The sequence below is a fragment of the Salvelinus fontinalis genome, chromosome 21 (genome assembly GCF_029448725.1).
Source record: "Salvelinus fontinalis isolate EN_2023a chromosome 21, ASM2944872v1, whole genome shotgun sequence".
NCBI lineage: Eukaryota > Metazoa > Chordata > Actinopteri > Salmoniformes > Salmonidae > Salvelinus > Salvelinus fontinalis.
In genome coordinates, this window is record NC_074685.1 from 38,814,994 (window position 1) to 38,841,169 (window position 26,176).

Sequence of the window (26,176 nt, forward strand, 5' to 3'; positions counted from 1 at the left end):
TTCCTTCTATTCCAGAAAGTAAACTTTGTCATGAGAAATATCCACATGGTCCTGCGTACAGACAATCATATTTTATTAGTAGTTTCATCAGCAGCCAACTTTTCTTTTATACGTTTACAAACTTTTGACAGTAGTGCAGGGCTGAGTAGTGACTGCTTACCATCAATCTTAGGCATTTGAAGTCCATTTTAATGTGGGCTTAAATATATATCTGAACACCATTGGTGTAGATCATTCTAAAACAAGGCAGATTTTGATCACAACAGTTATTCCTAGGTCAGCACAATAAGTGTCCTATGTGCATGGATGGCTGTATAATTTCGCATTCATGTGCTATTGGAATGATCGGAAATGCTAAAATATCTAACTAGGTACTTGCTACCCAAGTTTCCGATCATTTCTAGAGCATGTGAACACAGCTTAACTTTGTGGTGAAGACCTGATGAACGTTGATCTTGGGGACCGAGGAGCATCACTCACTCACTTCCAGCGGTGGAGATCAGAGGGGCGTGACACTGGACAACACACCCACCATGACAGCGTCATTTCTCAAAGAGGGAGCCGAGGGCGGTCTTGGCTCTTCTTGCCTTCTCAATGCTCTCGAAGTTGGGCACACCGTGTGGAAGGTCCAATCGGTCGTGTTCTGAGACCATGATGCTCTCCGCCTCTCCTGGGGACCCACACAGGCAGGAAGTGACATCAATCAAATAGCAAAGGAAACAAGCAAGCAAAGAAGAAGACTATTGTCCATTTTCTTTTCAGATCACAGAAATGAGTTTATTGCTTTCATCCAAGATACTGATATTTAACTGTGGTGGTCTGCTGTGGGTATTGTTGAAATCACATCTACCCTATACTGTAGTAACGGACTACAGCAACAATCTGGTTTACCCACGTTTAATTTATCTGAGGGAGGATATGCCTTGGAAGGTTTCTGGTTGGCTGAAAGAAAATCAAACCCAAGTATTTTTGTGAAGTGGTGACGCTTTCGGAAGTGACTATAAAAGCAGCCCATTTTCCCCTGAGAGGTAGCCAATTATTGGAGATTGGTCAGCGTATCCAAATGGCTTTCTCCATACCTAATGAGCATGGAACCCAATAACCAATGTCCCAGAATGTTTGAAGTTTGACAGAAGTCGCACAAATCAAAGCAAGATCTGTCTTTTTCTTCTTGAGGTGGCTTTTGATCCTGAAATTAGGTGATTGACAACCCCGTCTCGTTCTAAACTTGGTGAAATCACTAACAAATGTGAGTGTGAGCTAAAATACCCTTTTCACATTACCGAGCTGAGCTGACAATGAAAATAAAAGATCTGAGTTTGCAAAATATGTTTTGGGTCAGCTGCCTGTGCACATGGTAGAGAGAGAAGTACTTACCCCTCATTCGGTAGATGAGCGTTCCATACGCCATGTCCATCTGATAGGCCAGGATAAAACTGAGAGGCACGACAGGGGCAAAGAGAACAGGCTTCTTCTTCTTAATGGCACTGCAAGAGTGGGAGATGGTGGACCATTAGACAATCACAGAGAGAAACTAACAATTAAAAAGGGAACTGCACCTGCTGGGCTCTGTTTTTTGGCTTGCTCCTCAAGAAATGCTGGCAGGCCATGACAGAAGCCAAACGTGAGTTGGCTTAGGGGTGTGGTTTGATGTGGGTGTGTCCTTTCCACCACCAAGACACCCATCTGTCAGAATCTTGCCCACATCTGTTTCCCCCCCACTCAATCAAAACAAATATACCTCCTGCGGGTTGAGTTCAATAACTACAGGCAGATGTATGGTGAGATGCCGGAGGAAACTTTGAATAGGTCAGTAGCCCACAGAGTAATACGAGAAGAATGCAATTGCTGAACTTATCTAGATATTCTAAACTGTGTTTTTTGATAACTTTCAAATGTAACAGGTTCATGTAGAATATACAAACCATTTACATAATACCATAGAAGCAGTGTCATGCTAATATAACAATGTGCACCTTTTATTGTCGTTCCCAGCCGGTACAGACACTGTGCCTATTTGCATTTTGTCTGGTGGTAATGGGGCTACCTTGGCAAACATATCAGTGGTCATACCTTCCTGGGTGGAGTCCCATATACAACAGGAGTTCCATGATCCTGGTGCAGAACACACAGGGTTTCTCCCTCCCCATTTTGACTGATACCATTCAATTCAATAAAGACAATACAAGTAAAAGTTGTGTCTAGTAAAATGTTTATGCCGAGTGCCAGGTCTCTCTCCATTCAGAGACATCAGTATCAAGTCAGTCTGGACTTCATCACATCATCTTGCAAGTCTCCATACATGTTTCTGTGAACATACACACAGCCACTGTTCTATTACCAATGGCAGTTAGGGAGCGGTCGAAATTTACACAATTGTTACCCGGAGGAAAATGGGGGAGGGTTTAGTAGAATGTTTTATTTAGTCCAGGGGAAGGTCATTTAATTTGTAATAGATTAAATGTCATATTGCTCAGTGTTTGAGAATTAGTTGCTTATTATATCTCGATGTGTGCCCGATGCTGCCCCTCATCCCTAATTCCTCTACTGGGGACGCAATATCAAGTGCAATTGATGTTCAACATTTCAACAGGCTATTAAACAACATACTAAACTCTAAATCAGTCAGGAGCAAGCCAGGTAGCCAAATTATTTAGGCTATATTATTATTATTTGGAGGCTATTGCCTGCCATTTAAGAAAGAAATTGTGAAGCATTTGTGACACACTACAGCACGTGTCAAACTCATTCCACGGAGTGTCTGCGGCTTTTCGCTCCACTAAGTCACTAATTAGTAAGGAACTCCCCTCACCTGGTTGTCTAAGTCTTAATTAATTGGAAAAAAACCCGCAGACAACCAGCCCTCGGTGGAATGAGTTTGACACCCCTGCACTACAGGCTAGAAGGAACGCTCAGCATTTCGACAACACATCGACAGCACCACTTTAACAACATGCCTATACATTTCACAAAATTATTACTTAGAATCAAATAATAATGAAATAAAAAATGCCTTACTAGGCTATACTTTTTGAATTCACTTTTAGAAACACAAGTTTGGACAGTCTTTGGTTTGAGGATCATGAGGTGAGCTATGCATGCCTAGTATCACAGTCAACACAAATCTATTTTGCAACAACAATATCATGGAATAAAATCGATTATTTAAAAAAGGATAGTTTCCCAAATGAAAAAAAGTTACAAGCACATATAGGCCTACCGGATTATATGTGGCCGCTATGTAAAAAAAAAAAAAAGGCCTTTTTCACGAATTCATTGATAATCAGATACTTCAGTTGTAACTGGTTCTGTTGCGCAACATCTTTACAGTTGATAGACAACTTTAGCACTGTTCCAATCTAAGACTATCCTCATTTTTAACAATTGCCTGTATAGAAATCTCCGGTGTCATGCTCTGTTGTGGTATTAAAAAAAGAGTGCTTGCTTCTAGTCACGTAAAATGACCTAGAATTGCATGAAATGCGTTTATATATAAAAAAAAAAATCTTTGGACTGCAAATAAGATATTCACGCAGTGCTTATATTATAATGGAGGTCTTTTCACCCCTGCCTTTGTCCGCAGTTGTCTGCGAATCCACAACCTTCTGGCTACTTGTAATGCTTACTAAACTGCATATCTAAGGCTCTGATCTGTCCTAGGAGTGAGGGTAGGCATGCTCTCGGCCATCCACGGGGAGGGTCACTTTTTTTTTCTTCTTCCAAGCATTTAGGGAGGGTAAGATTCTTCAAATAGCCACCCTTTGCCTTGGCAAACTTTTTGCACACTCTTGGCATTCTCTCAACCAGCTTCACCTGGAATGCTTTTCCAACAGTCTTGAAGGAGTTCCCACATTTGCTGAGCAATTGATGGCTACTTTTCCTTCACTCTGCGGTCCGACTTATCCCAAACCATCTCAATTTGGTTGAGGTCGGGGGATTGTGGAGGCCAGGTCATCTGATGCAGCACTCCATCACTCTCCTTCTTGGTCAAATAGCCCTTACACAGTCTGGAGGTGTGTTGGATCATTGTCCTGTTGAAAACAAATGATAGTCCCACTAAGCGCAAACCACTTGGGATGGCGAATCGCTGCAGAATGCTGTGGTAGCCATGCTGGTTAAATGGGCCTTGAATTCTAAATTTAAAAAATTTAACTATTTCTTGATCTGTATTGTAGGTTAAGGGCTTGTACAGTTGAAGTCGGAAGTTTACATACACCTTAGCCAAATACATTTAAACTCAGTTTTTCACAATTCCTGACATTTAATCCTAGTAAAAATTCCCTGTCTTAGGTTAGCTAGGATCACCACTATTTTAAGAATGTGAAATGTCAGAATAATAGTAGAGAATTATTTATTTGAGCTTTTATTTCTTCCATCACATTGCCAGTGGGTCAGAAGTTTACATACACTCAATTAGTATTTGGTAGCATTGCTTTTATATTGTTTAACTTGGGTCAAACATTTCGGGTAGCTTTCCACAACCTTTCCACAATAAGTTGGGTGAATTTTGACCCATTCCTCCTGACAGATGGTGTAACCGAGTCAGGTTTGTAGGCCTCCTTGCCCAGTTCTGCCCACAAATTTTCTATAGGATTGAGGTCAGGGCTTTGTGATGGCCACTCCAATACCTTGACTTGGTTGTCCTTAAGACTATTGAAGTATGCATTGTCTATTTGGAAGACCCATTTGCGACCAAGCTTTAACTTCCGGACTGATGTCTTGATGTTGCTTCAATATATCCACATAATTTTCTGCCTCATGATGCCATCTATTTTGTTTACTGCACCAGTCCCTCCTGCAGCAAAGCACCCCCACAACATGATGCTGCCACCCCTGCGCTTCACGGTTGGGATGGTGTTCTTCGGCTTGCAAGCTTCCCCCTTTTTCCTCCAAACATAACGATGGTCATTGTGGCCAAACAGTTCTATTTTTGTTTCATCAGACCAGAGGACATATCTCCAAAAAGTATGATCTTTGTCCCCATGTGCAGTTGCAAACCGTAGTCTGGCTTTTTTATTGCGGTTTTGGAACATGGCTTCTTCCTTGCTGAGCGGCCTTTCAGGTTATGTAAATATAGGATTCATTTTACTGTGGATATAGATACTATTGTACCTGTTTCCTCCATTATCTTCACAAGGTCCTTTGCTGTTGTTCTGGGATTGATTTGCACTTTTCGCACCAAAATACGTTCAGGAGAAAGAACGTGTCTCCTTTCTGAGCGGTATGATGGCTGAGTGGTCCCATGATGTTTCTACTTGCGTACTATTGTTTGTACAAATGAACGTGGTACCTTCAGGCGCTTGGAAATTGCTCCCAAAGATGAACCAGACTTGTGGAGGTCTACAATTTTTTTTCTGAGGTCTTGGCTGATTTCCTTTGATTTTCCCATGATGTCAAGCAAAGAGGCACTGAGTTTGAAGGTAGGCCTTGAAATAGATCCACAGGTACACCTCCAATTGACTCAAATGATGTCACTCAGCCTATCAGAAGCTTCTAAAGCCACAACATAATTTTCAGGAATTTTCCAAGCTGTTTAAAGGCACAGTCAACTTAGTGTATGTAAACTTCTGACCCACTGGAATTGTGATACAGTGAAATAATCTGTCTGTAAACAATTGTTGGAAAAATTACCTGTGTCATGCACAGAGTATATGTCCTAACCGACTTGCCAAAACTATAGTTTGTTAACAAGAAATTTGTGGAGTGGTTGAAAAACGAGTTAATGACTCCAACCTAAGTGATTGTAAACTTCCGACTTCAACTGTATATTTGGATCATTATCACTGTCATCACCAGCATAGCTGACGATAGATACCCTAAACAGCACTTCATGATGACAAAAAGTCATTTAGTTCCGTTACCTGCTTTCTTGGATACAGGAACAATGGTGGCCATCTTGAAGCATGTGGGGACAGCAGACTAGGATAGGGAGAGATTGAATATGTCCGTAAACACTCCAGCCAGCTGGTCTCTGAGGAAGCGGCTAGGGATGCCGTCTGGGCCGGCAGCCTTGCGAGGGTTAACACGCTTAAATGTCTCACTCACGTCGGCCACGGAGAAAAGAGAGCCCACAGTCCTTGGCAGCAGGCCGTGTCGGTGGCATTCTGTTATCCTCAAAGCGGGCGGAGGTGTTTAGCTTGTCTGGAAGCAAGACGTCGGTGTCCGCGATGTGGCTGGTTTTCCCTTCGTAGTCTATGATTATCTGTAGACCCTGTCTCGTGTCTGAGCCGTTGAATTGCGACTCGACTTTGACTCTATACTGACATTTTGCCTGTTTGATTGCCTTACGGAGGGAATAACTACTGTTTGTATTCGGCCATATTCCCAGTCACCTTGCCATGGTTAAATGTGGTGGTTCGTGCTTTCAGTTTTGCTCGAATGCTGCCATCTATCCACAGTTTCTGGTTCGGTTATAATAGTCACAGTGGGTACAACATCCCCTATACACTTCCTGATGGTATCAGTGTATTCGTCAATGTTATTCTCAGAGGCTACCCGGAACATTTCTCAGTCCGCGTTTTCAAAACAATCATCAAGCATGGATTCCGATTGGTCAGACCAGTGTTGAACAGTCCTTAGCACAGGTACTTCCGGTTTGAGTTTATGCCTATAAGGAAGGGAGGAGCAAAATGGAGTCGTAATCAGATTTGCCGGGGGGAGCGCCTTGTAGGCATCCCGGAAGATGGAGTAGCAGTGGTCCAATGTTTAAGTAGCGCGAGTACTACAGTCAATGTGTTGATAGAACTTCGGTAGCATTTTCCTCAAATTTGCTTTGTTAAAATCCCCAGCTACAATAAATGTGGCCTCAGAATTTGTGGTTTCCAGTTTGCATAAAGTCCAGTGAAGTTCGAAGGCCGTCGTGGTATCGGTTTGAGGGGGAATATACACGGCTGTGACTATAACCAAAACTCTTGGGAGGTGATACGGTCAGCATTTGATTGTGAGGTATTCTACAGTAGGTTGGGTGAACAAAAGGACTTGACTTCCTGTAATGTTATCACAATCACACCATGAGTAGTTAATCATGACACATACACCCCCGCCCTTCTTCTTTCCGGAGATATTTATTCCTGTCTGTACGATTAACTAAGAACCCAACTGGCTGTACTGACTCAGACAGTATAATCCCGAGAGAGCCTTGTTTCTGTGAAACAGAGTATGTTACAATCCCTGATGTCTCTCTAGAAGGAAATCCTCACCCTGAGCTCGTCAATTTTATTATCCAGAGAACATTAGCGAGTAATATACTCGGAAGCGGTGGATGATGTGTGCACCTCCTGAGTCGGACTGGAAGTCCACTCCTAATACCTCTTCTCCGCCGACGGTGTTTTGGGTCAGCCTCTGGAATCAGTTAAATTGCCCTGCGGGGATACGAACAAAGGATCCGATTCGGGAAAGTCGTATTCCTGGTCGTAATGCTGGTGAGTTACCGCCACTCTGATATCCAAAAGTTCTTCCAGGCTGTATGTAATAACAAACAAAAAAAATCTGGGCTAATAATGTAAGAAATAATATATAAAAAAACAAAATTCTGCAAAGTTGCCTAGGGGCTAGAAGTACGGCTGCCCTATCTATCGCCCCCATTTTCTCAAACCACTAGATGTTAATATTTGCAACGATGGGGCACACAGTTTAGCTTACATTATCAACACTAGCCAAGGCTTAAAGCCTACATGCACACAAACTCACTTCCTTGACAACAGCTCTGCTCTGTGAAGCGCAAGAAGTATGAATGTACTGGCGTCTGCAGTGGCCGCATTGCAATAAATGCCGTACGGCCACTGCAGACGTCAGGTTGACAATGCAAAGCCTGGTATGTTGATGGATGGCCAAAGAGAGATCAACAAATACTTAGAACAATCATTGATATGCTCGGAAACAAAGTATATTGCTTTACACAACATTATGGTCGGTATTGTATCTGACGTGTGTGTTTTGACAAAGAACATATCGCCCCGTCTAAATCAACCCGTATGTGAATAACAGGTCGAACTGCATACAAGACAACCTTCACACTGCTGTAAATAAAACAGTGATGTTGCTGTAAAGGCCACTGCACATCATTCAGTCACCCTCTGACCCTTTAGATCAGTGAGCCTCTCACACCTAACATGTGGGAAATGCAGTCACTCAGGTCTGCAAGCTGTGGCAGCAGTAGTGGGCCTTTGTACATTTCTGAGAATCAAACCATCTTAACATTTCATTTGAACTGTACATCAGAACAGACTTAATGTGAACAAACATGTTGTAGGCCTACTGGCCTAGTTAACACCACGGAGAACCCACCCGGTGGTGAGGCCTAGTGCGGCCAGGCTGAAGAAGGTGCCGTAGTATTTGAGGAACTCCCTGGACCAGGCTATCTGCATGGCCATCTGTCTCTCTCTCATCTGATTCTGCATCAGGATCTGTCTCTCCATCTGGGGTTCGGGCAGGAAGGTCAGAAACACACTCCGTCAGAGCGAACAGCAAAACTGGTTGCAGTGACATCATTATGACATGACACTCAGTAAAAATACGTTTAGTTAAGCAGCAGAACTGAGCAGGCAAAACTGGCTGCATTATGACGTAAAAGGACGTTTTGCAGCAGCAGAAAGCCAAATTACAAGCCAAAATATGTCTGGTTGCTAAGAATACATATTTTTTGGATGTAAATTTGTTTTTCTGCTGCTGCAAAACTTTGATCTCAAGGTACAGACCCTGTAAATGAATAGACTATAGCTGATGTATACATCTCTTCAACACAGATCTCAGAGTTATGTTCAAACTGTTGTATCAAGAGAGGAGAATGTGCATGAATGAAAGGAATAAAGAAAGGCATGGAGAAACATTTAGGCACACTGTGGCTCTACTGGTGTAGCTATACCTATGGGGGATTGTGCCTCCCTGACAATAGACGTAATAACAGTAGGATAGCTAGGGGTAAGAGTTAGTTGAGAGAGGTGGGGTATTGGTGGGGGTCAGAGAAAGATGGAGGAGAAGAATTGATCATCTAGTGACGAAGGACTGGGAGAGTGGAGAGCCTGTGGCAACCACATCCTGGCTTGAACTGTGGACTCACTCACCAGTCACACCAGTTGAAAGTAATTATCGGCATCATAATTGAATTATGAGACGGGACCATACAGTGCATTCGGAAAGTATTCAGACCCCTTGACTTTTTCCATATTTTGTTACCTTACAGCCTTATTCTAAAATTGATTTTTATGCCCTCATCAATCTACACACAATAAGCTATAATAACAAAGCAAAAACAGGTTATATTTTTTGTGTGCAAATTTATAAAAAATGTACAACTGAAATATCACATTTACATAAGTATTCAGACCCTTTACTCAGTACTTTGTTTGAAGCACCTTTGGCAGCGACTACAGCCTCGAGTCTTCTTGTGTATGATGCTACAAGCTTGGCACACCTGTATTTGGGGAGTTTCTCCCATTCTTCTCTGCAGATCCTCTCAAGCTCTGTCAGGTTGGATGGCTGGGGAGCGTCGCTGCACAGCTATTTTCCGTTCTCTCCAGAGATGTTCTTTTTTTAAAAATGTTATCCCATTTTCTCCCCAATTTTTCGTGGTATCCAATCGCTAGTAATTACTACCTTGTCTCATCGCTACAACTCCCGTACGGGCTCGGAAGAGACGAAGGTCGAAAGCCATGCGTCCTCCGAAGCACAACCCAACCAGCCGTACTGCTTCTTAACACAGCGCGCCTCCAACCCGGAAGCCAGTCGCACCAATGTGTCGGAGGAAACACCATGTACCTGGCCCCCTTGGTTGGCGCGCACTGCGCCCGGCCCGCCACAGGAGTCGCTCTCTCCAGAGATGTTCAATCGGGTTCAAGTCCGGGCTCTGGCTGGGCCACTCAAGGACATTCAGAGACTTGCCCCAAAGTCAATCCTGCATTGTCTTGGCTGTGTGCTTAGGATTGTTGTCCTGTTGGAAGGTGAACCTTTGCCCAAGTCTGAGGTCCTGAGTGCACTGGAGCAGGTTTTCATCAAGGATCTCTCTGTACTTTGCTCATCTTTCCCTCAATCTTTAGTCTCCCAGTCTCTGCCACTGAAAAACATCACCACAGCATGTCACCACCATGCTTCACCATAGGGATGTTGCCAGGTTTCCTCCAGATGTAACGCTTGACATTCAGGCCAAAGAGTTCAATCTTGGTTTCATCAGACCAGAGGATCTTGTTTCTCATGGTCAGAGTCCTTTAGGTGCCTTTTGGTAAACTCCAAGCGGGCTGTCGTGCCTTTTACTCGATTGCTCAGTATGGCCGGGCGGCCAGCTCTAAGACTCTTGGTGGTTCAAAACTTCAAAAAATGTAAGAATGATGGAGGCCACTGTGTTCTTCAATGCTGCAGAAATGTGTTGGTACCCTTCCCCAGATCTGTGCCTTGAAACAATCCTGTCTCGGAGCTCTACGGACAATTCCTTCGACCTCATGGCTTGGTTTTTGCTCTGACATGCACTGTCAACTGTGCGGCCTTATAGACAAGTGTGTGCGCCTTTCTAAATCATGTCCATGGAAACAGGATGCACCGGAGCTCAATTTCGAGTCTCATAGCAAAATATCGGAATACTTATGTAAATAAGGTATTTTTTTATTATTATTTTTTATACATTTGCAAAAAAAAATCTAAAAACCTGTTTTCGCTTCGTCATTACGGGGTATTGTGTGTAGATTGATGAGGGAAAAAATACATGTAATCCATTTCAGAATAAGGCTGTAACGTAACAAAATGTGGAAAAGGGAAGGGGTCTCATTACTTTCCGAATGCAATGTATGTATCTTGCCCATGATGTAGGCCTATTTACTGTATCAGAGTAATTGACCTCACAATAAGCCAGATTCGAGTAACACATTGTGGTGCTGAAACTTGATGCCGCAGCCACGGAACAATCAATTGGAAATGGACAGTTCATGGATATGATAAAGGCTCTGAGACACATTCAGAGTGGATGAGAAAGCTTGCTATTTTGTCTTGTCACCTGTGTGAATATGATTAATATATTAATAATGGGAAACTTAAATCAGTTTTACCGAATTTCTATCAACATGTTAAATGTGCAACCAGAGGTTAAAAAAAAATCGAGACCACATCTACTCCACACAGAGACGCATTCAAAGCTCTCCCTCGCACTCCATTTGGCAAATCTGACCATAACTCTATCCTTCTGATTCCTGCTTACAAGCCAAAATTAAAGCAGTAAGCGCCAGTGACTCGGTCTACCAAAAAGTGGTCAGATGAAACAGATGCTAAACTACAGGACTGTTTTGCTTGCACAGACTGGAATATGTTCCTGGGATTCTTCCGATGGCATTGAGGAGTACACCACATCAGTCACTGGCTTTATCAATAAGTGCATCGAGGACGTTGTCCTCACAGTGACTGTACGTACATACCCCAAACAGAAGCCATGGATTACAGGCAACATTCGCACTGAGCTAAAGGGTAGAACTGCCGCTTTCAAAGAGCGGGACTCTAACCCGGAAGCTTATAAGAAATCCCGCTATGCCCGCCGACGAACCATCAAACAGGCAAAGCATCAATACAGGACTAAGATCAAATCGTACTACACCGGCTCTGACGCTCGTCGGATGTGGCAGGGCTTGAAAACTATTACAGACTACAAAGGGAAGCACAGCTGAGAGCTGCCCAGTGACACAAGCCTAACAGACAAGCTAAATAACTTCTATGTTCGCTTCGAGGAAAGTAACACTGAAACATGCATGAGAGCATCAACTGTTCCGGATGACTGTGATCATGCTCTCCTCAGCCGATGTGAGTATGACCTTTAAACAGGTCAACATTCACAAGGCCGTTGGGCCAGACGGGTTACCAGGACGTGTACTCCGAGCATGCGCTGACCAACTGGCAAGTGTCTTCACTGACATTTTCAACCTCTCCCTGTCTTGAGTCTGTAATACCAACATGTTTCAAGCAGATCACCATAGTCCCTGTGCCCAAGAACACTAAGGTTACCTGCCTAAATGAGTACCGACCCATAGCACTCACATCTGTAGCCATGAAATGCTTTGAAAGGCTGGTCATGGCTCACAACACCATTATCCCAGAAACCCTAGACCCACTCCAATTTGCATACCGCCCTAACAGATCCACAGAAGATGCAGTTTCTATTGCACTCCACACTGTCCTTTTCCACCTGGACAAAAGGAACACCTACGTGAGAATGCTGTTCAATGACTACAGCTCAGCGTTCAACACCATAGTGCCCTAAAAACTCATCACTAAGCTAAGGACCCTGGGATTAAACAGCTCCCTCTGCAACTGAATCCTAGACGTCCTGATGGGCTGCCCCCAGGTGGTAAGGGTAGGTAACAACACATCTGCCACACTGATCCTCAACACGGGGACCCCTCAGGGGTGCGTGCTCAGTCACCTCCTGCAATCCCTGTTCACTCATGACTGCACGGCCAGGCACAACTCCAACACCATCATTAAGTTTGCTGATGACACAACAGTGGTAGGCCTGATCACTGACAACAATGAGACAGCCTATAGGGAGGTCAGAGACCTGACCATGTGTTTCAAGAACAACAACCTCTCCCTCAACGTGATCAAGACAAAGGAGATGATTGTGGACTACAGGAAAACAGGACCGAGCACACCCCCATTCTCATCGATGGGGCTGTAGTGGAGCAGGTTGAGAGCGTCAAGTTCCTTGGCGTCCACATCAACAACAAACTAACATGGTTCAAGCACACCAAGAGAGTCGTGAAGAGGGCATGACAAAACCCATTCCCCCTCAGGAGACTGAAAAGATTTGGCATGGGTCCTCAGATCCTGCCTGACGGGTTGCATCCCTGCCTGGTATGGCAACTGCCCTGACCGCAAGGCACTACAGAAGGTAATGCGTATGGCCCAGTACATCACCGGGGCCAAGCTTCCTGCCATCCAGGACCTCTATACCAGGCGGTGTCAGAGGAAGGCCCTAAAAATCGTCAAAGACTCCAGCCACCCTAGTCATAGACTATTCTCTCCGCTACCGCACGGCTAGCGGTACCGGAGCGCCATGTCTAGGTCCATGAGGCTTCTAAACAGCTTCTACCCCCAAGCCATAAGACTCCTGAACAGCTAATCAAATGGCTACCCAGACTATTTGCACCCCCCCCCCCCCCCCCCGCTACATCATCTCTGTTATTATACATGCATAGCCACTTTAACCTGTTTTGGAGACTGGTTATTGTTCGGAATTTCAGATGACTGACATGCCCAAAGTAAACTGCCTGTTACTCAGGCCTAGAAGCTAGGATATGCATTGGATAGAAAACACTCTGAAGTTTCTAAAACTGTTAAATAATGTCTGTGAGTATAACAGAACTGATATGGCAGGCGAAAACCTGAGGAAAATACATCCAGATATTCTTTTGAGGTCACAGGCCATTTCAGTGCTCGCCTATGGGAAATACAAATAGATAGGACCCAGATTGCAATTCCTATGGCTTCCACAAGATGTCAACAGTCTTTAGAAAGGGTTTCAGGCTTGTTTAAAAAAAAAAAAAAGAGCAAGTAGTTGGAAAAACTACACAGTGTCTCATTAGAAAAGTAGTCTTGTTGGCGCATGAATGAGGTGCGCGCTCTTCGTTATTTATCTTCCCTATTGAACATACTATTCTCGTCTTAAATATTATCATTTATTTAGATATTAGAGTACCTGAGGATTAATTAGAAACATCGTTTGACTTGTTTGGACGAACTTTACCGGTAACTTTTTGGATTCGTCTGTATGCATGTTGAATGAGTGGACTACTGAGATCATTGGCACCAACTAAATACTTTTTTGGATATAAAGAAGGACTTCATCGAACAAAATTACCATTTATTGTGTAGCTGGGACCCTTGGGATTGCAAACAGAGGAAGATCTTCAAAGGTAAGTGATTTATTTAATCGCCATTTGTGATTTTGTGACACCTGTGCTGGTTGAAAAAGTATTTGATGTGGGGCACTGTCCTCAGATAATCGCATTGTATGCTTTCACCGTAAAGCCTTTTTGAAATCTGACGACGCGGTTGGATTAACAAGAAGTTAGTCTTTTAAATGATGTACGACACTTGTATTTTCATGAATTTTTAATATTATGATTTTTTTTATTTTGCGCTCTGCAATTTCACCGGATGTTGTTGTAGATGTCCCGCTAGCGGTTCATGCGCCCAAACAGGAGTTATCAAACCTACCCGCATGTACATAATTATCTCAATTACCTCGACACCAGTGCCCCCGCACATTGACACATTGACTCTGTACCGATACCCCCTGTATATAGCCCCGCTATTGTTATTTACTGCTGCTCTTTAATTATTTGTTTTTCATCTCTTCCTTTTTTCTTAATTATTTTTTTGTTGTATTTTCTTAACTGCATCGTTGGTTAAGGGCTTGTAAGTAAGCATTTCACTGTAAGGTCTACACGTGTAGTATTCAGCGCATGTGACAAATCCAATTTGATTTGAGGACAAAGGTTCATTTGCCACATTTTTTGCAGTTTTACTTAAGTGCCTTATTGCAAACAGGATGCATATTTTGTATTCTGTACACGCTTCCATCTTTTCACTCTGTCATTTAGGTTAGGATTGTGGAGTAACTACAATGTTGTTGATCCATCCTCATTTTTTCTCCTTTCACAGCCATTAAACTCTGTTTTAAAGTCACCATTGGCCTCATGGTGAAATCCCTGAGCAGTTTCCTTCCTCTCCGGCAACTGAGTTAGGAAGGACGCCTGTATCTTTGTAGTGACTGGGTGTATTGATACATCATCCAAAGTGTAATTAATAACTTCACCATTCTCAAAGGGTTATTCAATGTCTGTTTTTATGAATTTTTATTTATTTTCCAATGGATGCCATTCTTTGCAAGGCATTGGAAAATCTCCATGGTCTTTGTGGTTGAATCTGTGTTTGCAATACACTGCTCGACTTGAGATAATTATATATGTGGGTTAGAGATCATAATCATTCAAAAACCATATTAAACACTAATTGCACACAGACCGAGACCATGCAACTTATGTGACTTGTTAAGTAAATGCATTTTTTATTAATTTGTAAAAATGTCTAAAAACATAATGCCACTTTGACATTATTGGGTATTGTGTGTAGGCCAGTACCACAAAATCTCAATTGAATACATTTTAAATTCAGGCTGTAACACAACAAAATGTGGAAAAAGTCAAGGGGTGTGGATACTTTCTTCAGGTACTGTATACAGGGATCCAAAACTATTGACACCCTTGATAAAGATGAGTAAAAAACACTGTATTAAATCATTAAAATACTGAGTTGTATTGTATACAAAAAAATGTTGGGGGGTGAAATTATATTATTTTATACTAATTCATTTTCTCAATAAGTTCAGCATTCTGAGTTGGAGAACACATTGGGAGGGATCTTAGACCAAGATCCCTCCCAATGTGTTCTCCATGGGTTGTTCCATCTCATTTCAGCAAGCCATGACACAAACCATCTCAGATCGTGTCTGTAGTTAGAAACAGATAAGATTAGCATTCCTGAAACATTATTTTAATTAAATTGTTTTTGATCTCTAATCAATTAAGCTAATTGATTACACCGAAATTTGCCATTTTAATTAATATGATTCATATGATCTTTAATAAATATAGTACAAAGTATCCGATTTGGACTATCCAATAAAATGGTCAAAAGCCATCCACAGACCCACCCACACCCCAATCCCACCCCAACAACCAGTATACAGTCTCAGTTCTCTATGTTTGACTAGTATAAATGTGGTTTTGAATATTGCTCCTTCATCCTTGGTAATGTATATCCTGTGAATCTGGTCATGTTTTATTTTTATACCCCCTTCTCCCCAATTTCATGATTACGATCTTGTCTCATTGCTGCAACTCCCCAAAGGGCTTGGGAGAGGCGAAGGTCGAGTCATGCGTCCTCCGAAACCTGACCCGCCAAGCCGTGCTTCTTAAAACCCGCTCGCTTAACCCGGAAGCCAGCCGCACCAATGTGTCGGAGGAAACATCGCTCAACTGACGACCGAAGTCAGCCTGCAGGCACCCAGCCCGCCACAAGGAGTTGCTAGAACGCGATGAGCCAAGTAAAGCCCCCCCGGCCAAACCCTCCCCTAACCCCAGGCTGTAGTGACGCTGCAACACTGTGATGCAATGCCTTAGACCGCTGTGCCACTCAGGAGGCAATCCATAGCTTTTTTAAAAGGGAATAAACCACACACACACGGTCTGTTTCCTGGACGCAAATTAATCTGAAAACTGAATTGCTATCATGGAGGACTAGCTTGAATTGTGAGGTTGACAGCACAATGTATTTTCATCATGAGAAAAAGCTATTGGTAAAATAAAATGTTGTGATCTATTTAATAAACACAAGAGACCAGCAAAATGGATAGAAATATCAGGAACAGCGGCATCTAGTGGGCAAAACTGGGTACTTTCACACAAATGTATGGTAAATAATGAAATCGACTTCAATTACTAATTTCTCTGAACAGTGGGGGAAAGAACATCACCAGATTCACAGGGAGTACATTTGAAGAAGCAATACTCCAAGCAGCAGTGCCATACTACTTGTCAGACAGAGATGTGATACTGTATACTGGTTGTTGGGGTGGGGTGTGATCAGCGGGTGGCTTTTTAAAATGTTATTGGATTTCTCATGTCTTACCCATTGTTAGGAAGAATTATGGTCCAAATCAGATGTTAGGTATTATATTTACTGAAGACTATATGAATCCTATAAATTACAAATGGCCAATTTGGGTGGAGTCTATTAGCATATTTTCTCAGAGATCAAATTATATTTCAAGAAAATGTTTCAGGAATGCTGATCTTAGCTGTTTCTAACTACAGAAACGATTTCAGAACAATCAGATGGTGGGTGTCAAAATCCTCTTGTGCTTTTTGAGGTGGAATGACTCCCATGTCATAAAACATTTTAGAAAAAGGCTGTGCCGTTATCCTCGCGTGGTGAGGCATTGAAATGTATTGAAAACAGGGGTGTCAATCATTTGAAAAAATATATATCACTTGTTTGACAAAATCACTTTCTCTGAGCAATTGTATTAGCATAAAATAGAATTGTAAAACATTTGAGCATACAATTAAGCTCTGTATTAGAATTTTTTTTATCAAGGGTGTCAATTTCGGATCCCACTGTAAAAAAGACATAAATTATAGTATGTCATGTGACGATGATTTATGACAATTATATTTTTTGGGTCATTTGTGGCAACACATTGAATATTGGAACAGTAAGTGGGCCAGAATTGACAGAGCACTAGACAACATGGTAAAGGACATATAATGAAGAAAAATAATATCACTGATATAGACTGATTGTCTGAACATTTAGGCCTGGTTAAAAAACAAGCTCAACGTCAAAATCCATTGAACGTTATTTTTAGTGTAGGACTAGGCTTCATCTAGTCCAGACAATTGTTATATTCCAAGATTTCAAATGGAATTTCAGAAAAACATAAAGCTTTACATTTCTGCAAACAACAGATGTTTCGTCCACTCTTTCTCGTGTCGTGATCTGAATGACGAGCGACAGAGTGAGACTGATTGGCTCAATTTGAGACTCATTACTCAATTGATTTTAGTCACACAACCCATTGTGAAAAGGGCACGTAACCAATCAATCATGGAAGCCATTGTGTCCCCAGGAAGCTGGAAGTATCATATCTGCCTGATTGCCCGAGTGTCATTAACGCCATTAACTGAGTGCTGTTAACTCAGAGTTGCTGAATAGAGCATAGAGGTGTTGTGACGTGAGAAGAGGGGGGCTCATTGGTGGTTCTAGCCCGAATAGATCACCTCCTCCGTCCAGTCAGGAGGCCTCTCGCTGGGCCGGGTCACAGAGTAGAAAGTGAAGAGTAATCCAGTGAAGGTGTCCCAAATGGCATCCTAATAATAGTTGATTGGATTTATATAGCGCTTTTCTACCAACTGAGGTACTCCTAGCGCTTCACATAGGTGAAAACTCACCTAATCCACCACCAATGTGCTGCCCGGTGACCATTTTTGTGCCAGAACGCTCACCACACATCAGCTATCTGGTACGCCAATTAGAAATTAGGGGGATGATTAGGTGGCCATTATGGAATGGGGCCAGGTTGGGAATTCTTCCAGGACACCAGGGTTAACAATCAGGCAGGTGGGGGAATTCTCATCTGTAGTCATTTAAATGGGCTTGACACTTTAGACTGTATGGCCACCAGACATCGATTTCAGCATGTTTTGCCATCAACAACGTTGCGTCATCGAACTGGAGATGGCGAAGCAGAACCCCCCCCCCCCCCCACAAAAAAAGAGAAAACACCACAGAGGAAAGATGTACAGTTAAGATGAAGTATAGTGTATTTTAAAGGCTCATTCCCGGCAGTGCGTAATGCATTTTCATTAGGTCCACGTAAGGTAGTGGGCCCACTTAACTGTTTATATACCTCAGAGCGCAAAAGGGGGTCACCAGGGCATTCGGGCAGATAGGAAAGATCTCTTCCTGTGTATACCACATTGATGTCTGAGTAAGGCATTAGGCCAATGTTTTGTGGGACTTTGATTGCATGGGGCTTTACCAAATCCCTGCAGCCAAAACATAGGCCTATGAAGAATCTTTACCTTTGTCAACTCCAGCGTTAACTCAAAGTCATGCTCAAATATAATCTGTTCTGAGTAGTCAGATGGGGGTTAGGGATCGGGGAGGCAGGGGAAGTCGAGGGAGGAGGAGGAGTATGGAGGTGACGAAGTGGTTATTAATCTGTGGAGGAAGCTCACTGACATTTCCTAAAGGCCGCGTGGAGGGATGTTCTTGACCGAGCAGTAAACCAAACGCAAACAATAGAGACCTTCTCAAATAATCAAGAGAAGTTTCTCAAGCAACTTTTATTTTTAGTGTGTCGGGTCTAGGCAGGAGAGAGAACTTTTTGATTGTGATAAGGTTTTATCATCTCACATATCGTCATACGCAGGGAAACAATTTGAGCTTTGTGAAAGACCAGACATTGAGGGGTGTGAATGACTGTCTTAAAACACTAAATTATGAGAGCAATCAATCATCTAGATTCAATGCTGTTCCCCCTTCCTCAGAACATCAGGACACACACACCCCTATAATTTGAAGGCTATTTTTCCCATATTGGGATAATGATGAATAAAAAACAAATGTCATAGCCTTCAGTCATGCATGACACACCATAAAAACGGACCACTTAATAATCAAATCATAGACAATAACATAAAACGTTTTTGAGATTCCACTACAATGAGCAGTGACGTAGGTTTGACATCTTAATGCAGGAGAGAGGGAGAAGACATATGCTAGATACACCAGCTAACCTTTTAAAATCGCCAGGTCGATTCCATTCATTACCAAGTGTCAGATAGTAATTTACATCGACAGGGAGATGGCTACAGTACAGTAATGTTGTTCTATTTCTAGGTGATTCTGTCCTCACATTACCTTTAAGAAAGTTTTTTTTTTAAATCCATAGTTACAGTAATGTTGCCAGAGCATTAGGCACATAACACAATGGCGTGTTTTACAGTATGTATTTTTACAACGATGATGTCTGGCGTTAATAAGTTTGTCACCACCTATGGGCACTTGTCTGATAATGACATTGTTCTGCTACAAACAATGATCACAGGTGCTGATTGCCTCACAGGCAAAAATACAAAATGTATTGTTCCACAAAATAGAGGGGAAAAAAGCTTTTTAACTTGTTGCAAAAAGCCACCTCTAACGATTGCAATAAAACCGTTGTTTTACAACCTGCTTAAACTAGCCCCGAGAGGATGGAAGCGCCTCACTTCATCTTAGAGACTGCGTTGCTGTGATATTCTAGAATCTAGGGGAAACTACTGAGCACAAATAAAATGTGTGCTACTCAGTGGGCAAAACTCGTTTAAATGACATCTTTACAACCAGAAACCTGGCAAAACTGGTTGAGAAGATGCCGTTACAACCGTTGTAATGACGTCATTTCAACCAGTTTTGCCCAGTTTTACACACAGGCACACCTGAAACGTCTGTACCTTTCCTCCTCCAAGATACAGAAATAATGGCCACAAATTGTATAGGTTTATATATGAATCTTTGTAATGGCTTTCGCATTCGTGAAGACATAACAGACCAGGGGTGTAAGCACTGAGCCATTTACACTTTTCTAACATCAAATAAGGCAGTGGTTCTCAAACTTCTCGTGGGGACCCGCACCTGTTCCATGTGCATTTGATCAATTCTAAAGCTAGCACAGCGGATTCTACTTGTCAACTAATCACCAAGCCCTTGACTGACAGCATGCCCAAACTGGACGCAAATTGATTTTGTCCCCCCCACGCCAAACGCGATCACGACACGCAGGTTGAAATATCAAAACAAACTCTGAACCAATTATATTAATTTGGGGACAGGTTGAAAAGCATTAAACATTTATGGCAATTTAGCTAGCTAGCTTGCGGTTGCTAGCCAATTTGCCCTGGGACCTAAACATTGAGTTGTTATTTTACCTGAAATGCACAAGGTCCTCAACTCTGACAATTAATCCACACATAAAACACTCAACCGAGTCATTTCTAGTTATCTCTCCTCCTTCCTAGGCCTTTTCTTCTTTGGACTTTATATGGCGATTGGCATCCAACTTTCCTAATAAGGTGTATTACCACAACCGACCAACCTCAGTTCATCTTTCAATCACCCACATGGGTATAACCAATGAGGAGATGGCACGTGGGTATATGCGTCTGAAAGCCAATGAGGAGATGGGAAAGGCAGGACTTGCATCGCATTCGGAGTCACAAATAGAAGCAACTTCTATTTTAGCGCTTGGCAATGCAGACGCTCGTTGGCACACGCGAGCAGTGTTTTTATTTTACCTTTATTTAACTAGGCAAGTCAGTTAAGAACAAATTCTTATTTTCAATGACGGCCTAGGAACAGTGGGTTAACTGCCTTGTTCAGGGGCAGAACGACAGATTTATACCTTGTCAGCTCGGGGATTCGGTCTTGCAACCTCCCGGTTACTAGTCCAAAGCTCTAACCACTAGGCTACCTGCCGCCCTGTGTGGGTGCAATGATTGAATAACATGTATGTGCACATTTATTTTGCAGCGCTCGCGACACGTCCGGTTTGGGTAGTGTGTAAGTGAATCAGGTGAGCTAGTTCAGGGCTCTAACAAAATTGTGAATCTTCTGGGGGTCCCGGGTAGAGGTTTGAGAACCACTGCAATAGGGGGCAATCAGTGGTAAAAGTGGTTGAGTAGCCTATTACGTCAAATCAATTAACTAAATAACACATCAAACATTAAATTGATTATAAACTGCTATATCCCCATTTCAAGTAAGTCTAATGTTGAGGCCATGGGAATGTAATCAGACATTTTATATAATTACCTTATTTTGAAAAGCCCACCCCATGTTCTATGGCCCTGGTGCTGGAGCCACACTTCTTATAGGCCACTGCATATCAAATGTTTTTCAATTCATCGGCCTACATAACGGTAACTAAAATCATCTCCTTGGCTTCCAACTGGTGAGATATGATGTAGTCTAATTCAGGGGTTCTCAAACTGTAGGGGGTTGGGTTAGACAACCAAGCCCCCAGTTTGGGAACCACTGGTCTAATTGACAAGTTTTTTTAAATGTAACCTTAATTTACCTAGGAAAGTCAATTAAGAACAAATTCTTATTTACAACCAGTGTGGCAACAGGCTATATTTTTTGGCTGTATTTACTGCTATGTGCAGCACTGCCTCCTAGAAGTAGAAAAATACATAGGGAGACTTAACATCTTAGATAATGTAAATATTCTCAGAATGACCATAATTATTTATAATGTTAACATTTTTACTGGTACGTATGACCGGCATGTCAGTAGAGATGATTCAGACTCTGTATAATCTGTACAAGTTTATTATATCACCTTCTCACATGGGGAAATTCATTGGAATCTTTGGAATCTTTTGTTGCTTCCAGTCTACAAACAGAAACTAAAACAAGAAGCTCCCGCGCTCAGGTCTGTTCAACGCTGGTCCGACCAATCTGATTCCACGCTTCAAGACTGCTTCGATCACGTGGATTGGGATATGTTCCGCATTGCGTCCAACAACAACATTGATGAATACGCTGATTCGGTGAGCGAGTTCATTAGAAAGTGCATCTGCGACGTTATACCCACAGCAACGATTAAAACATTCCCAAACCAGAAACCGTGGATTGATGGCAGCATTCGCGCGAAACTGAAAGCGCGAACCACTGCTTTTAACCAGGGCAAGGTGACCGGAAACATGACCGAAGACAAACAGTGTAGCTATTCCCTCCGCAAGGCAATCAAACAAGCTAAGTGCCAGTATAGAGACAAAGTAGAGTCGCAATTCAACAGCTCAGACACAAGAGATATGTGGCAGGGTCTACAGTCAATCACGGATTACAAAAAGAAAACCAGCCATGTCATGGACCAGGATGTCTTGCTCCCAGACAGACTAAATAACTTTTTTGCTCGCTTTGAGGACAATGCAGTGCCACTGACACAGCCCGCTACCAAAACCTGCGGGCTCTCCTTCACTGCAGCCGAGGTGAGTAAAGCATTTAAACGTGTTAACCCTCGCAAGGCTGCAGGCCCAGACGGCATTCCCAGCCGTGTCCTCAGAGCATGCGCAGACCAGCTGGCTAGTGTGTTTACGGACATATTCAATCAATCCTTATCCCTGTCTGCTGTTCCCACATGCTTCAAGAGGGCCACCATTGTTCCTGTTCCCAAGAAAGCGAAGGTAACTGAGCTAAACGACTACCGCCCCGTAGCACTCACTTCCGTCATCATGAAGTTCTTTGAGAGACTAGTCAAGGACCATATCACCTCCACCCTACCTGACACCCTAGACCCACTCCAATTTGCTTACCGACCCAATAGGTCCACAGACGACACAATCGCAACCACACTGCCATAACCCATCTGGACAAGAGGAATACCTATGTGAGAATGCTGTTCATCGACTACAGCTCAGCATTAACACCATAGTACCCTCCAAACTCGTCATCAAGCTCGAGACCCTGGGTCTCGACCCCGCCCTGTGCAACTGGGTAATGGACTTCCTGACGGGCCGCCCCCAGGTGGTGAGGGTAGGTAACAACATCTCCACCCCGCTGATCCTCAACACTGGGGCCCCACAAGGGTGCGTTCTGAGCCCTCTCCTGTACTCCCTGTTCACCCACGACTGCGTGGCCATGCACGCCTCCAACTCAATCATCAAGTTTGCGGACGACACTACAGTGGTAGGCTTGATTACCAACAAAGACGAGACGGCCTACAGGGAGGAAGTGAGGGCCCTCGGAGTGTGGTGTCAGGAAAATAACCTCACACTCAACGTCAACAAAACAAAGGAGATGATTGTGGACTTCAGGAAACAGCAGAGGGAGCACCCCCCTATCCACAACGACGGGACAGTAGTGGAGAGGGTAGTAAGTTTTAAGTTCCTCGGCGTACACATCACGGACAAACTGAATTGGTCCACCCACACAGTCAGCGTTGTGAAGAAGGCGCAGCAGCGCCTCTTCAACCTCAGGAGGCTGAAGAAATTTGGCTTGTCACCAAAAGCACTCACAAACTTCTACAGATGCACAATCGAGAGCATCCTGTCGGGCTGTATCACCGCCTGGTACGGCAACTGCTCCGCCCACAACCGTCAGGCTCTCCAGAGGGTAGTGAGATCTGCACAACGCATCACCGGGGGCAAACTACCTGCCCTCCGGGACACCTACACCACCCGATGTCACAGAAAGGCCATAAAGATCATCAAGGACAACAACCACCCGAGCCACTGCCTGTTCACCCCGCTATCATCCAGAAGGCGAGGTCAGTACAGGTGCATCAAAGCAGGGGCCGAGAGACTGAAAAACAGCTTCTATCTCAAGGCCATCAGACTGTTAAACAGCCACCACTAACATTTAGTGGCCGCTGCCAACATACTGACTCAACTCCAGCCACTTTAATAATGGGAATTGATGGAAATTATGTAAAAATGTATCACTAGGCACTTTAAACAATGCCACTTAATATAATGTTTACATACCCTACATTACTCATCTCATATGTATATGTATATACTGTACTCTATATCATCTACTGCATCTTGACATCTTTATGTAATACATGTATCACTAGCCACTTTATGTTTATATACCCTACATTACTCAACTCATATGTATAGACTGTACTCTATACCATCTACTGCATCTTGCCTATGCCGTTCTGTACCATCACTCATTCATATATCTTTATGTACATATTCTTTATCTCTTTACACTTGTGTGTGTATAAGGTAGTAGTTGTGGAATTGTTAGGTTAGATTACTCGTTGGTTATTACTGCATTGTCGGAACTAGAAGCACAAGCATTTCGCTACACTCGCATTAACATCTGCTAACCATGTGTATGTGACAAATAAAATGTGATTTGATAGGCTATGTATAAGCATCTCACCTGGAGCCGTGCGTTGAGAAGCATGAACTCCTGCTGTTTCTTGAAGTTCTGGTCCATAGATTTAGACAGCATAAAACCCATGGTGCTGGTTTAGATAATAAAATGGAGCCACATGTTATGAGATAAAGCAAGGGTCAGGGCCCTGGGTTTATCCTGGAAGTGGAAAAACTCAGGGCCCTATTAAAGTAAGATGTGCAAACTACTGTAGGTGGCTGGGCCACCAACAAAACAATGAGGATTTCTATGGTAGCAACTGCTGCTAGCTAAACAATATATGTAGCTATAGAGCACTGCTCAATGAATGCCATTCCATGGGTGCAAAAATACGTTTGTTAAATGTATAACTCGGTAAAACTGTTTACGCGTGACACTCGACGCCTGCTAACAGTAAGTGGCTAGCTAGTGGTGCATTGAATCATTATTAGCTAGCTAAATCAGCTAGCTACTAGTAGTAGTTGGCGCGTTAAGGCAAACATTTCCACATTTGAAATTATTGCATGCTGTACTGAAAAGCCACGTCGATTCGCCGTGGCAGTGGAAAAACATACCTTTTATTTTACGTCGCTATTCTATGAATGTATTTATTTAGCTAGTTAGTTATGATTAGTGTGTGCTGCTCCGCTAAAGTTTCCTTTTCCCAAGTTCTATGGGTATGTTCACGCAAGCATGCGCTACCCACAACACAAAGGCGTCTCACTCATTGGTCAGAGTTTTGACATTGAGGGACTTATTTTATGCTGTCCGGAATTGAACTGACGCGGGGAGGGAGGAGAAGGTAACATGGTGCATTGCTTTTGCATAAAATATGATTGTTATTGATGAAGATCAGATCAAATTGTATGACCAATTTATGCAGAAATCCAGGTCATTCCAAAGTGTTCACATACTTTTTCTTACCACTGTATCTGTTTTCGAGTGCACTTGAAATATTCATTATGCAATACGAATTGCCTTGATCGTATGAAGAGGTAACTCCATTTAGCCAATGTATTGAAAGCTAGCCAATGGTAGTTTGACTAGCCTAGCCAGCTATTGTAAATGTCATCTTTTTCACTCTGTCAGTGAATTCACATTTTTAATTATGTTTTGTCTTATTTCAAGTAACTAGCTGCAGGCCTAAAGAAACATTGAATTAAAGAAACATTACTTTGCACAGAAACCCAAATAAAAACATGTAGATAGAACGATGTGTGTGTCATGTACGCTAGAATGGAGATTTAAAAACGACAGATGCATATGCGCCAATACATATGGCATAGTTTACTGTACACATTTTTAACCAGGCAAGTCAGTTAAGAACAAATTCTTATTCACAATGACAGCCTACTCCGGCCAAACCCTAACCCGGATGACCCTGGGCCAATTGTGCTCAACCCCATGGGATTCCCACTCACGGACGGTTGTGATACAGCCTGGAATCGAACCAGGGTCTGTATTGAAGCCTCTAGCACAGATTGCAGTGCCTTAGACTGCTGCACCACTCGGGAGCCTAGAACATAATGTATATCTTGCAATACAAACTTCTCTAAAAACAGTTGTAGAATTGTAAAATGTGCCTTGCAATAAAATAACCAGAGTTTGATTTCTCAAAGTTCTCAAATAGCAGCTGCCCAGTATGGGGCTGTAGGTAGCCTAGCGAGATCCTATTGGTGGGTTCTAGCATTAATTTGCATATCTCCACTAGCGTTCGCCTACTATG

The 26,176-nt window shown here is 42.9% G+C and overlaps 2 protein-coding genes across 2 annotated transcripts in view; one reads left to right on the plus strand and one right to left on the minus strand.

Annotated features, from left to right (window-relative positions):
* Positions 1 to 26,176, plus strand: part of LOC129818859 (programmed cell death 1 ligand 2-like) — a 46,954-nt gene that overhangs the window by 8,569 nt on the left and 12,209 nt on the right. The gene's annotated exons all lie outside the window — the stretch shown is intronic.
* On the minus strand, positions 57 to 25,152 carry plgrkt (plasminogen receptor, C-terminal lysine transmembrane protein). The gene is made up of 5 exons (XM_055875144.1): positions 25,026 to 25,152; positions 24,478 to 24,562; positions 8,287 to 8,417; positions 1,378 to 1,487; positions 57 to 670 (listed from the first exon to the last, which is right to left on the minus strand). The coding sequence occupies exons 2-5, from the start codon at positions 24,556 to 24,558 to the stop codon at positions 543 to 545; spliced, it is 450 nt and encodes a 149-aa protein (XP_055731119.1). The 5' UTR covers positions 24,559 to 24,562; positions 25,026 to 25,152; the 3' UTR covers positions 57 to 542.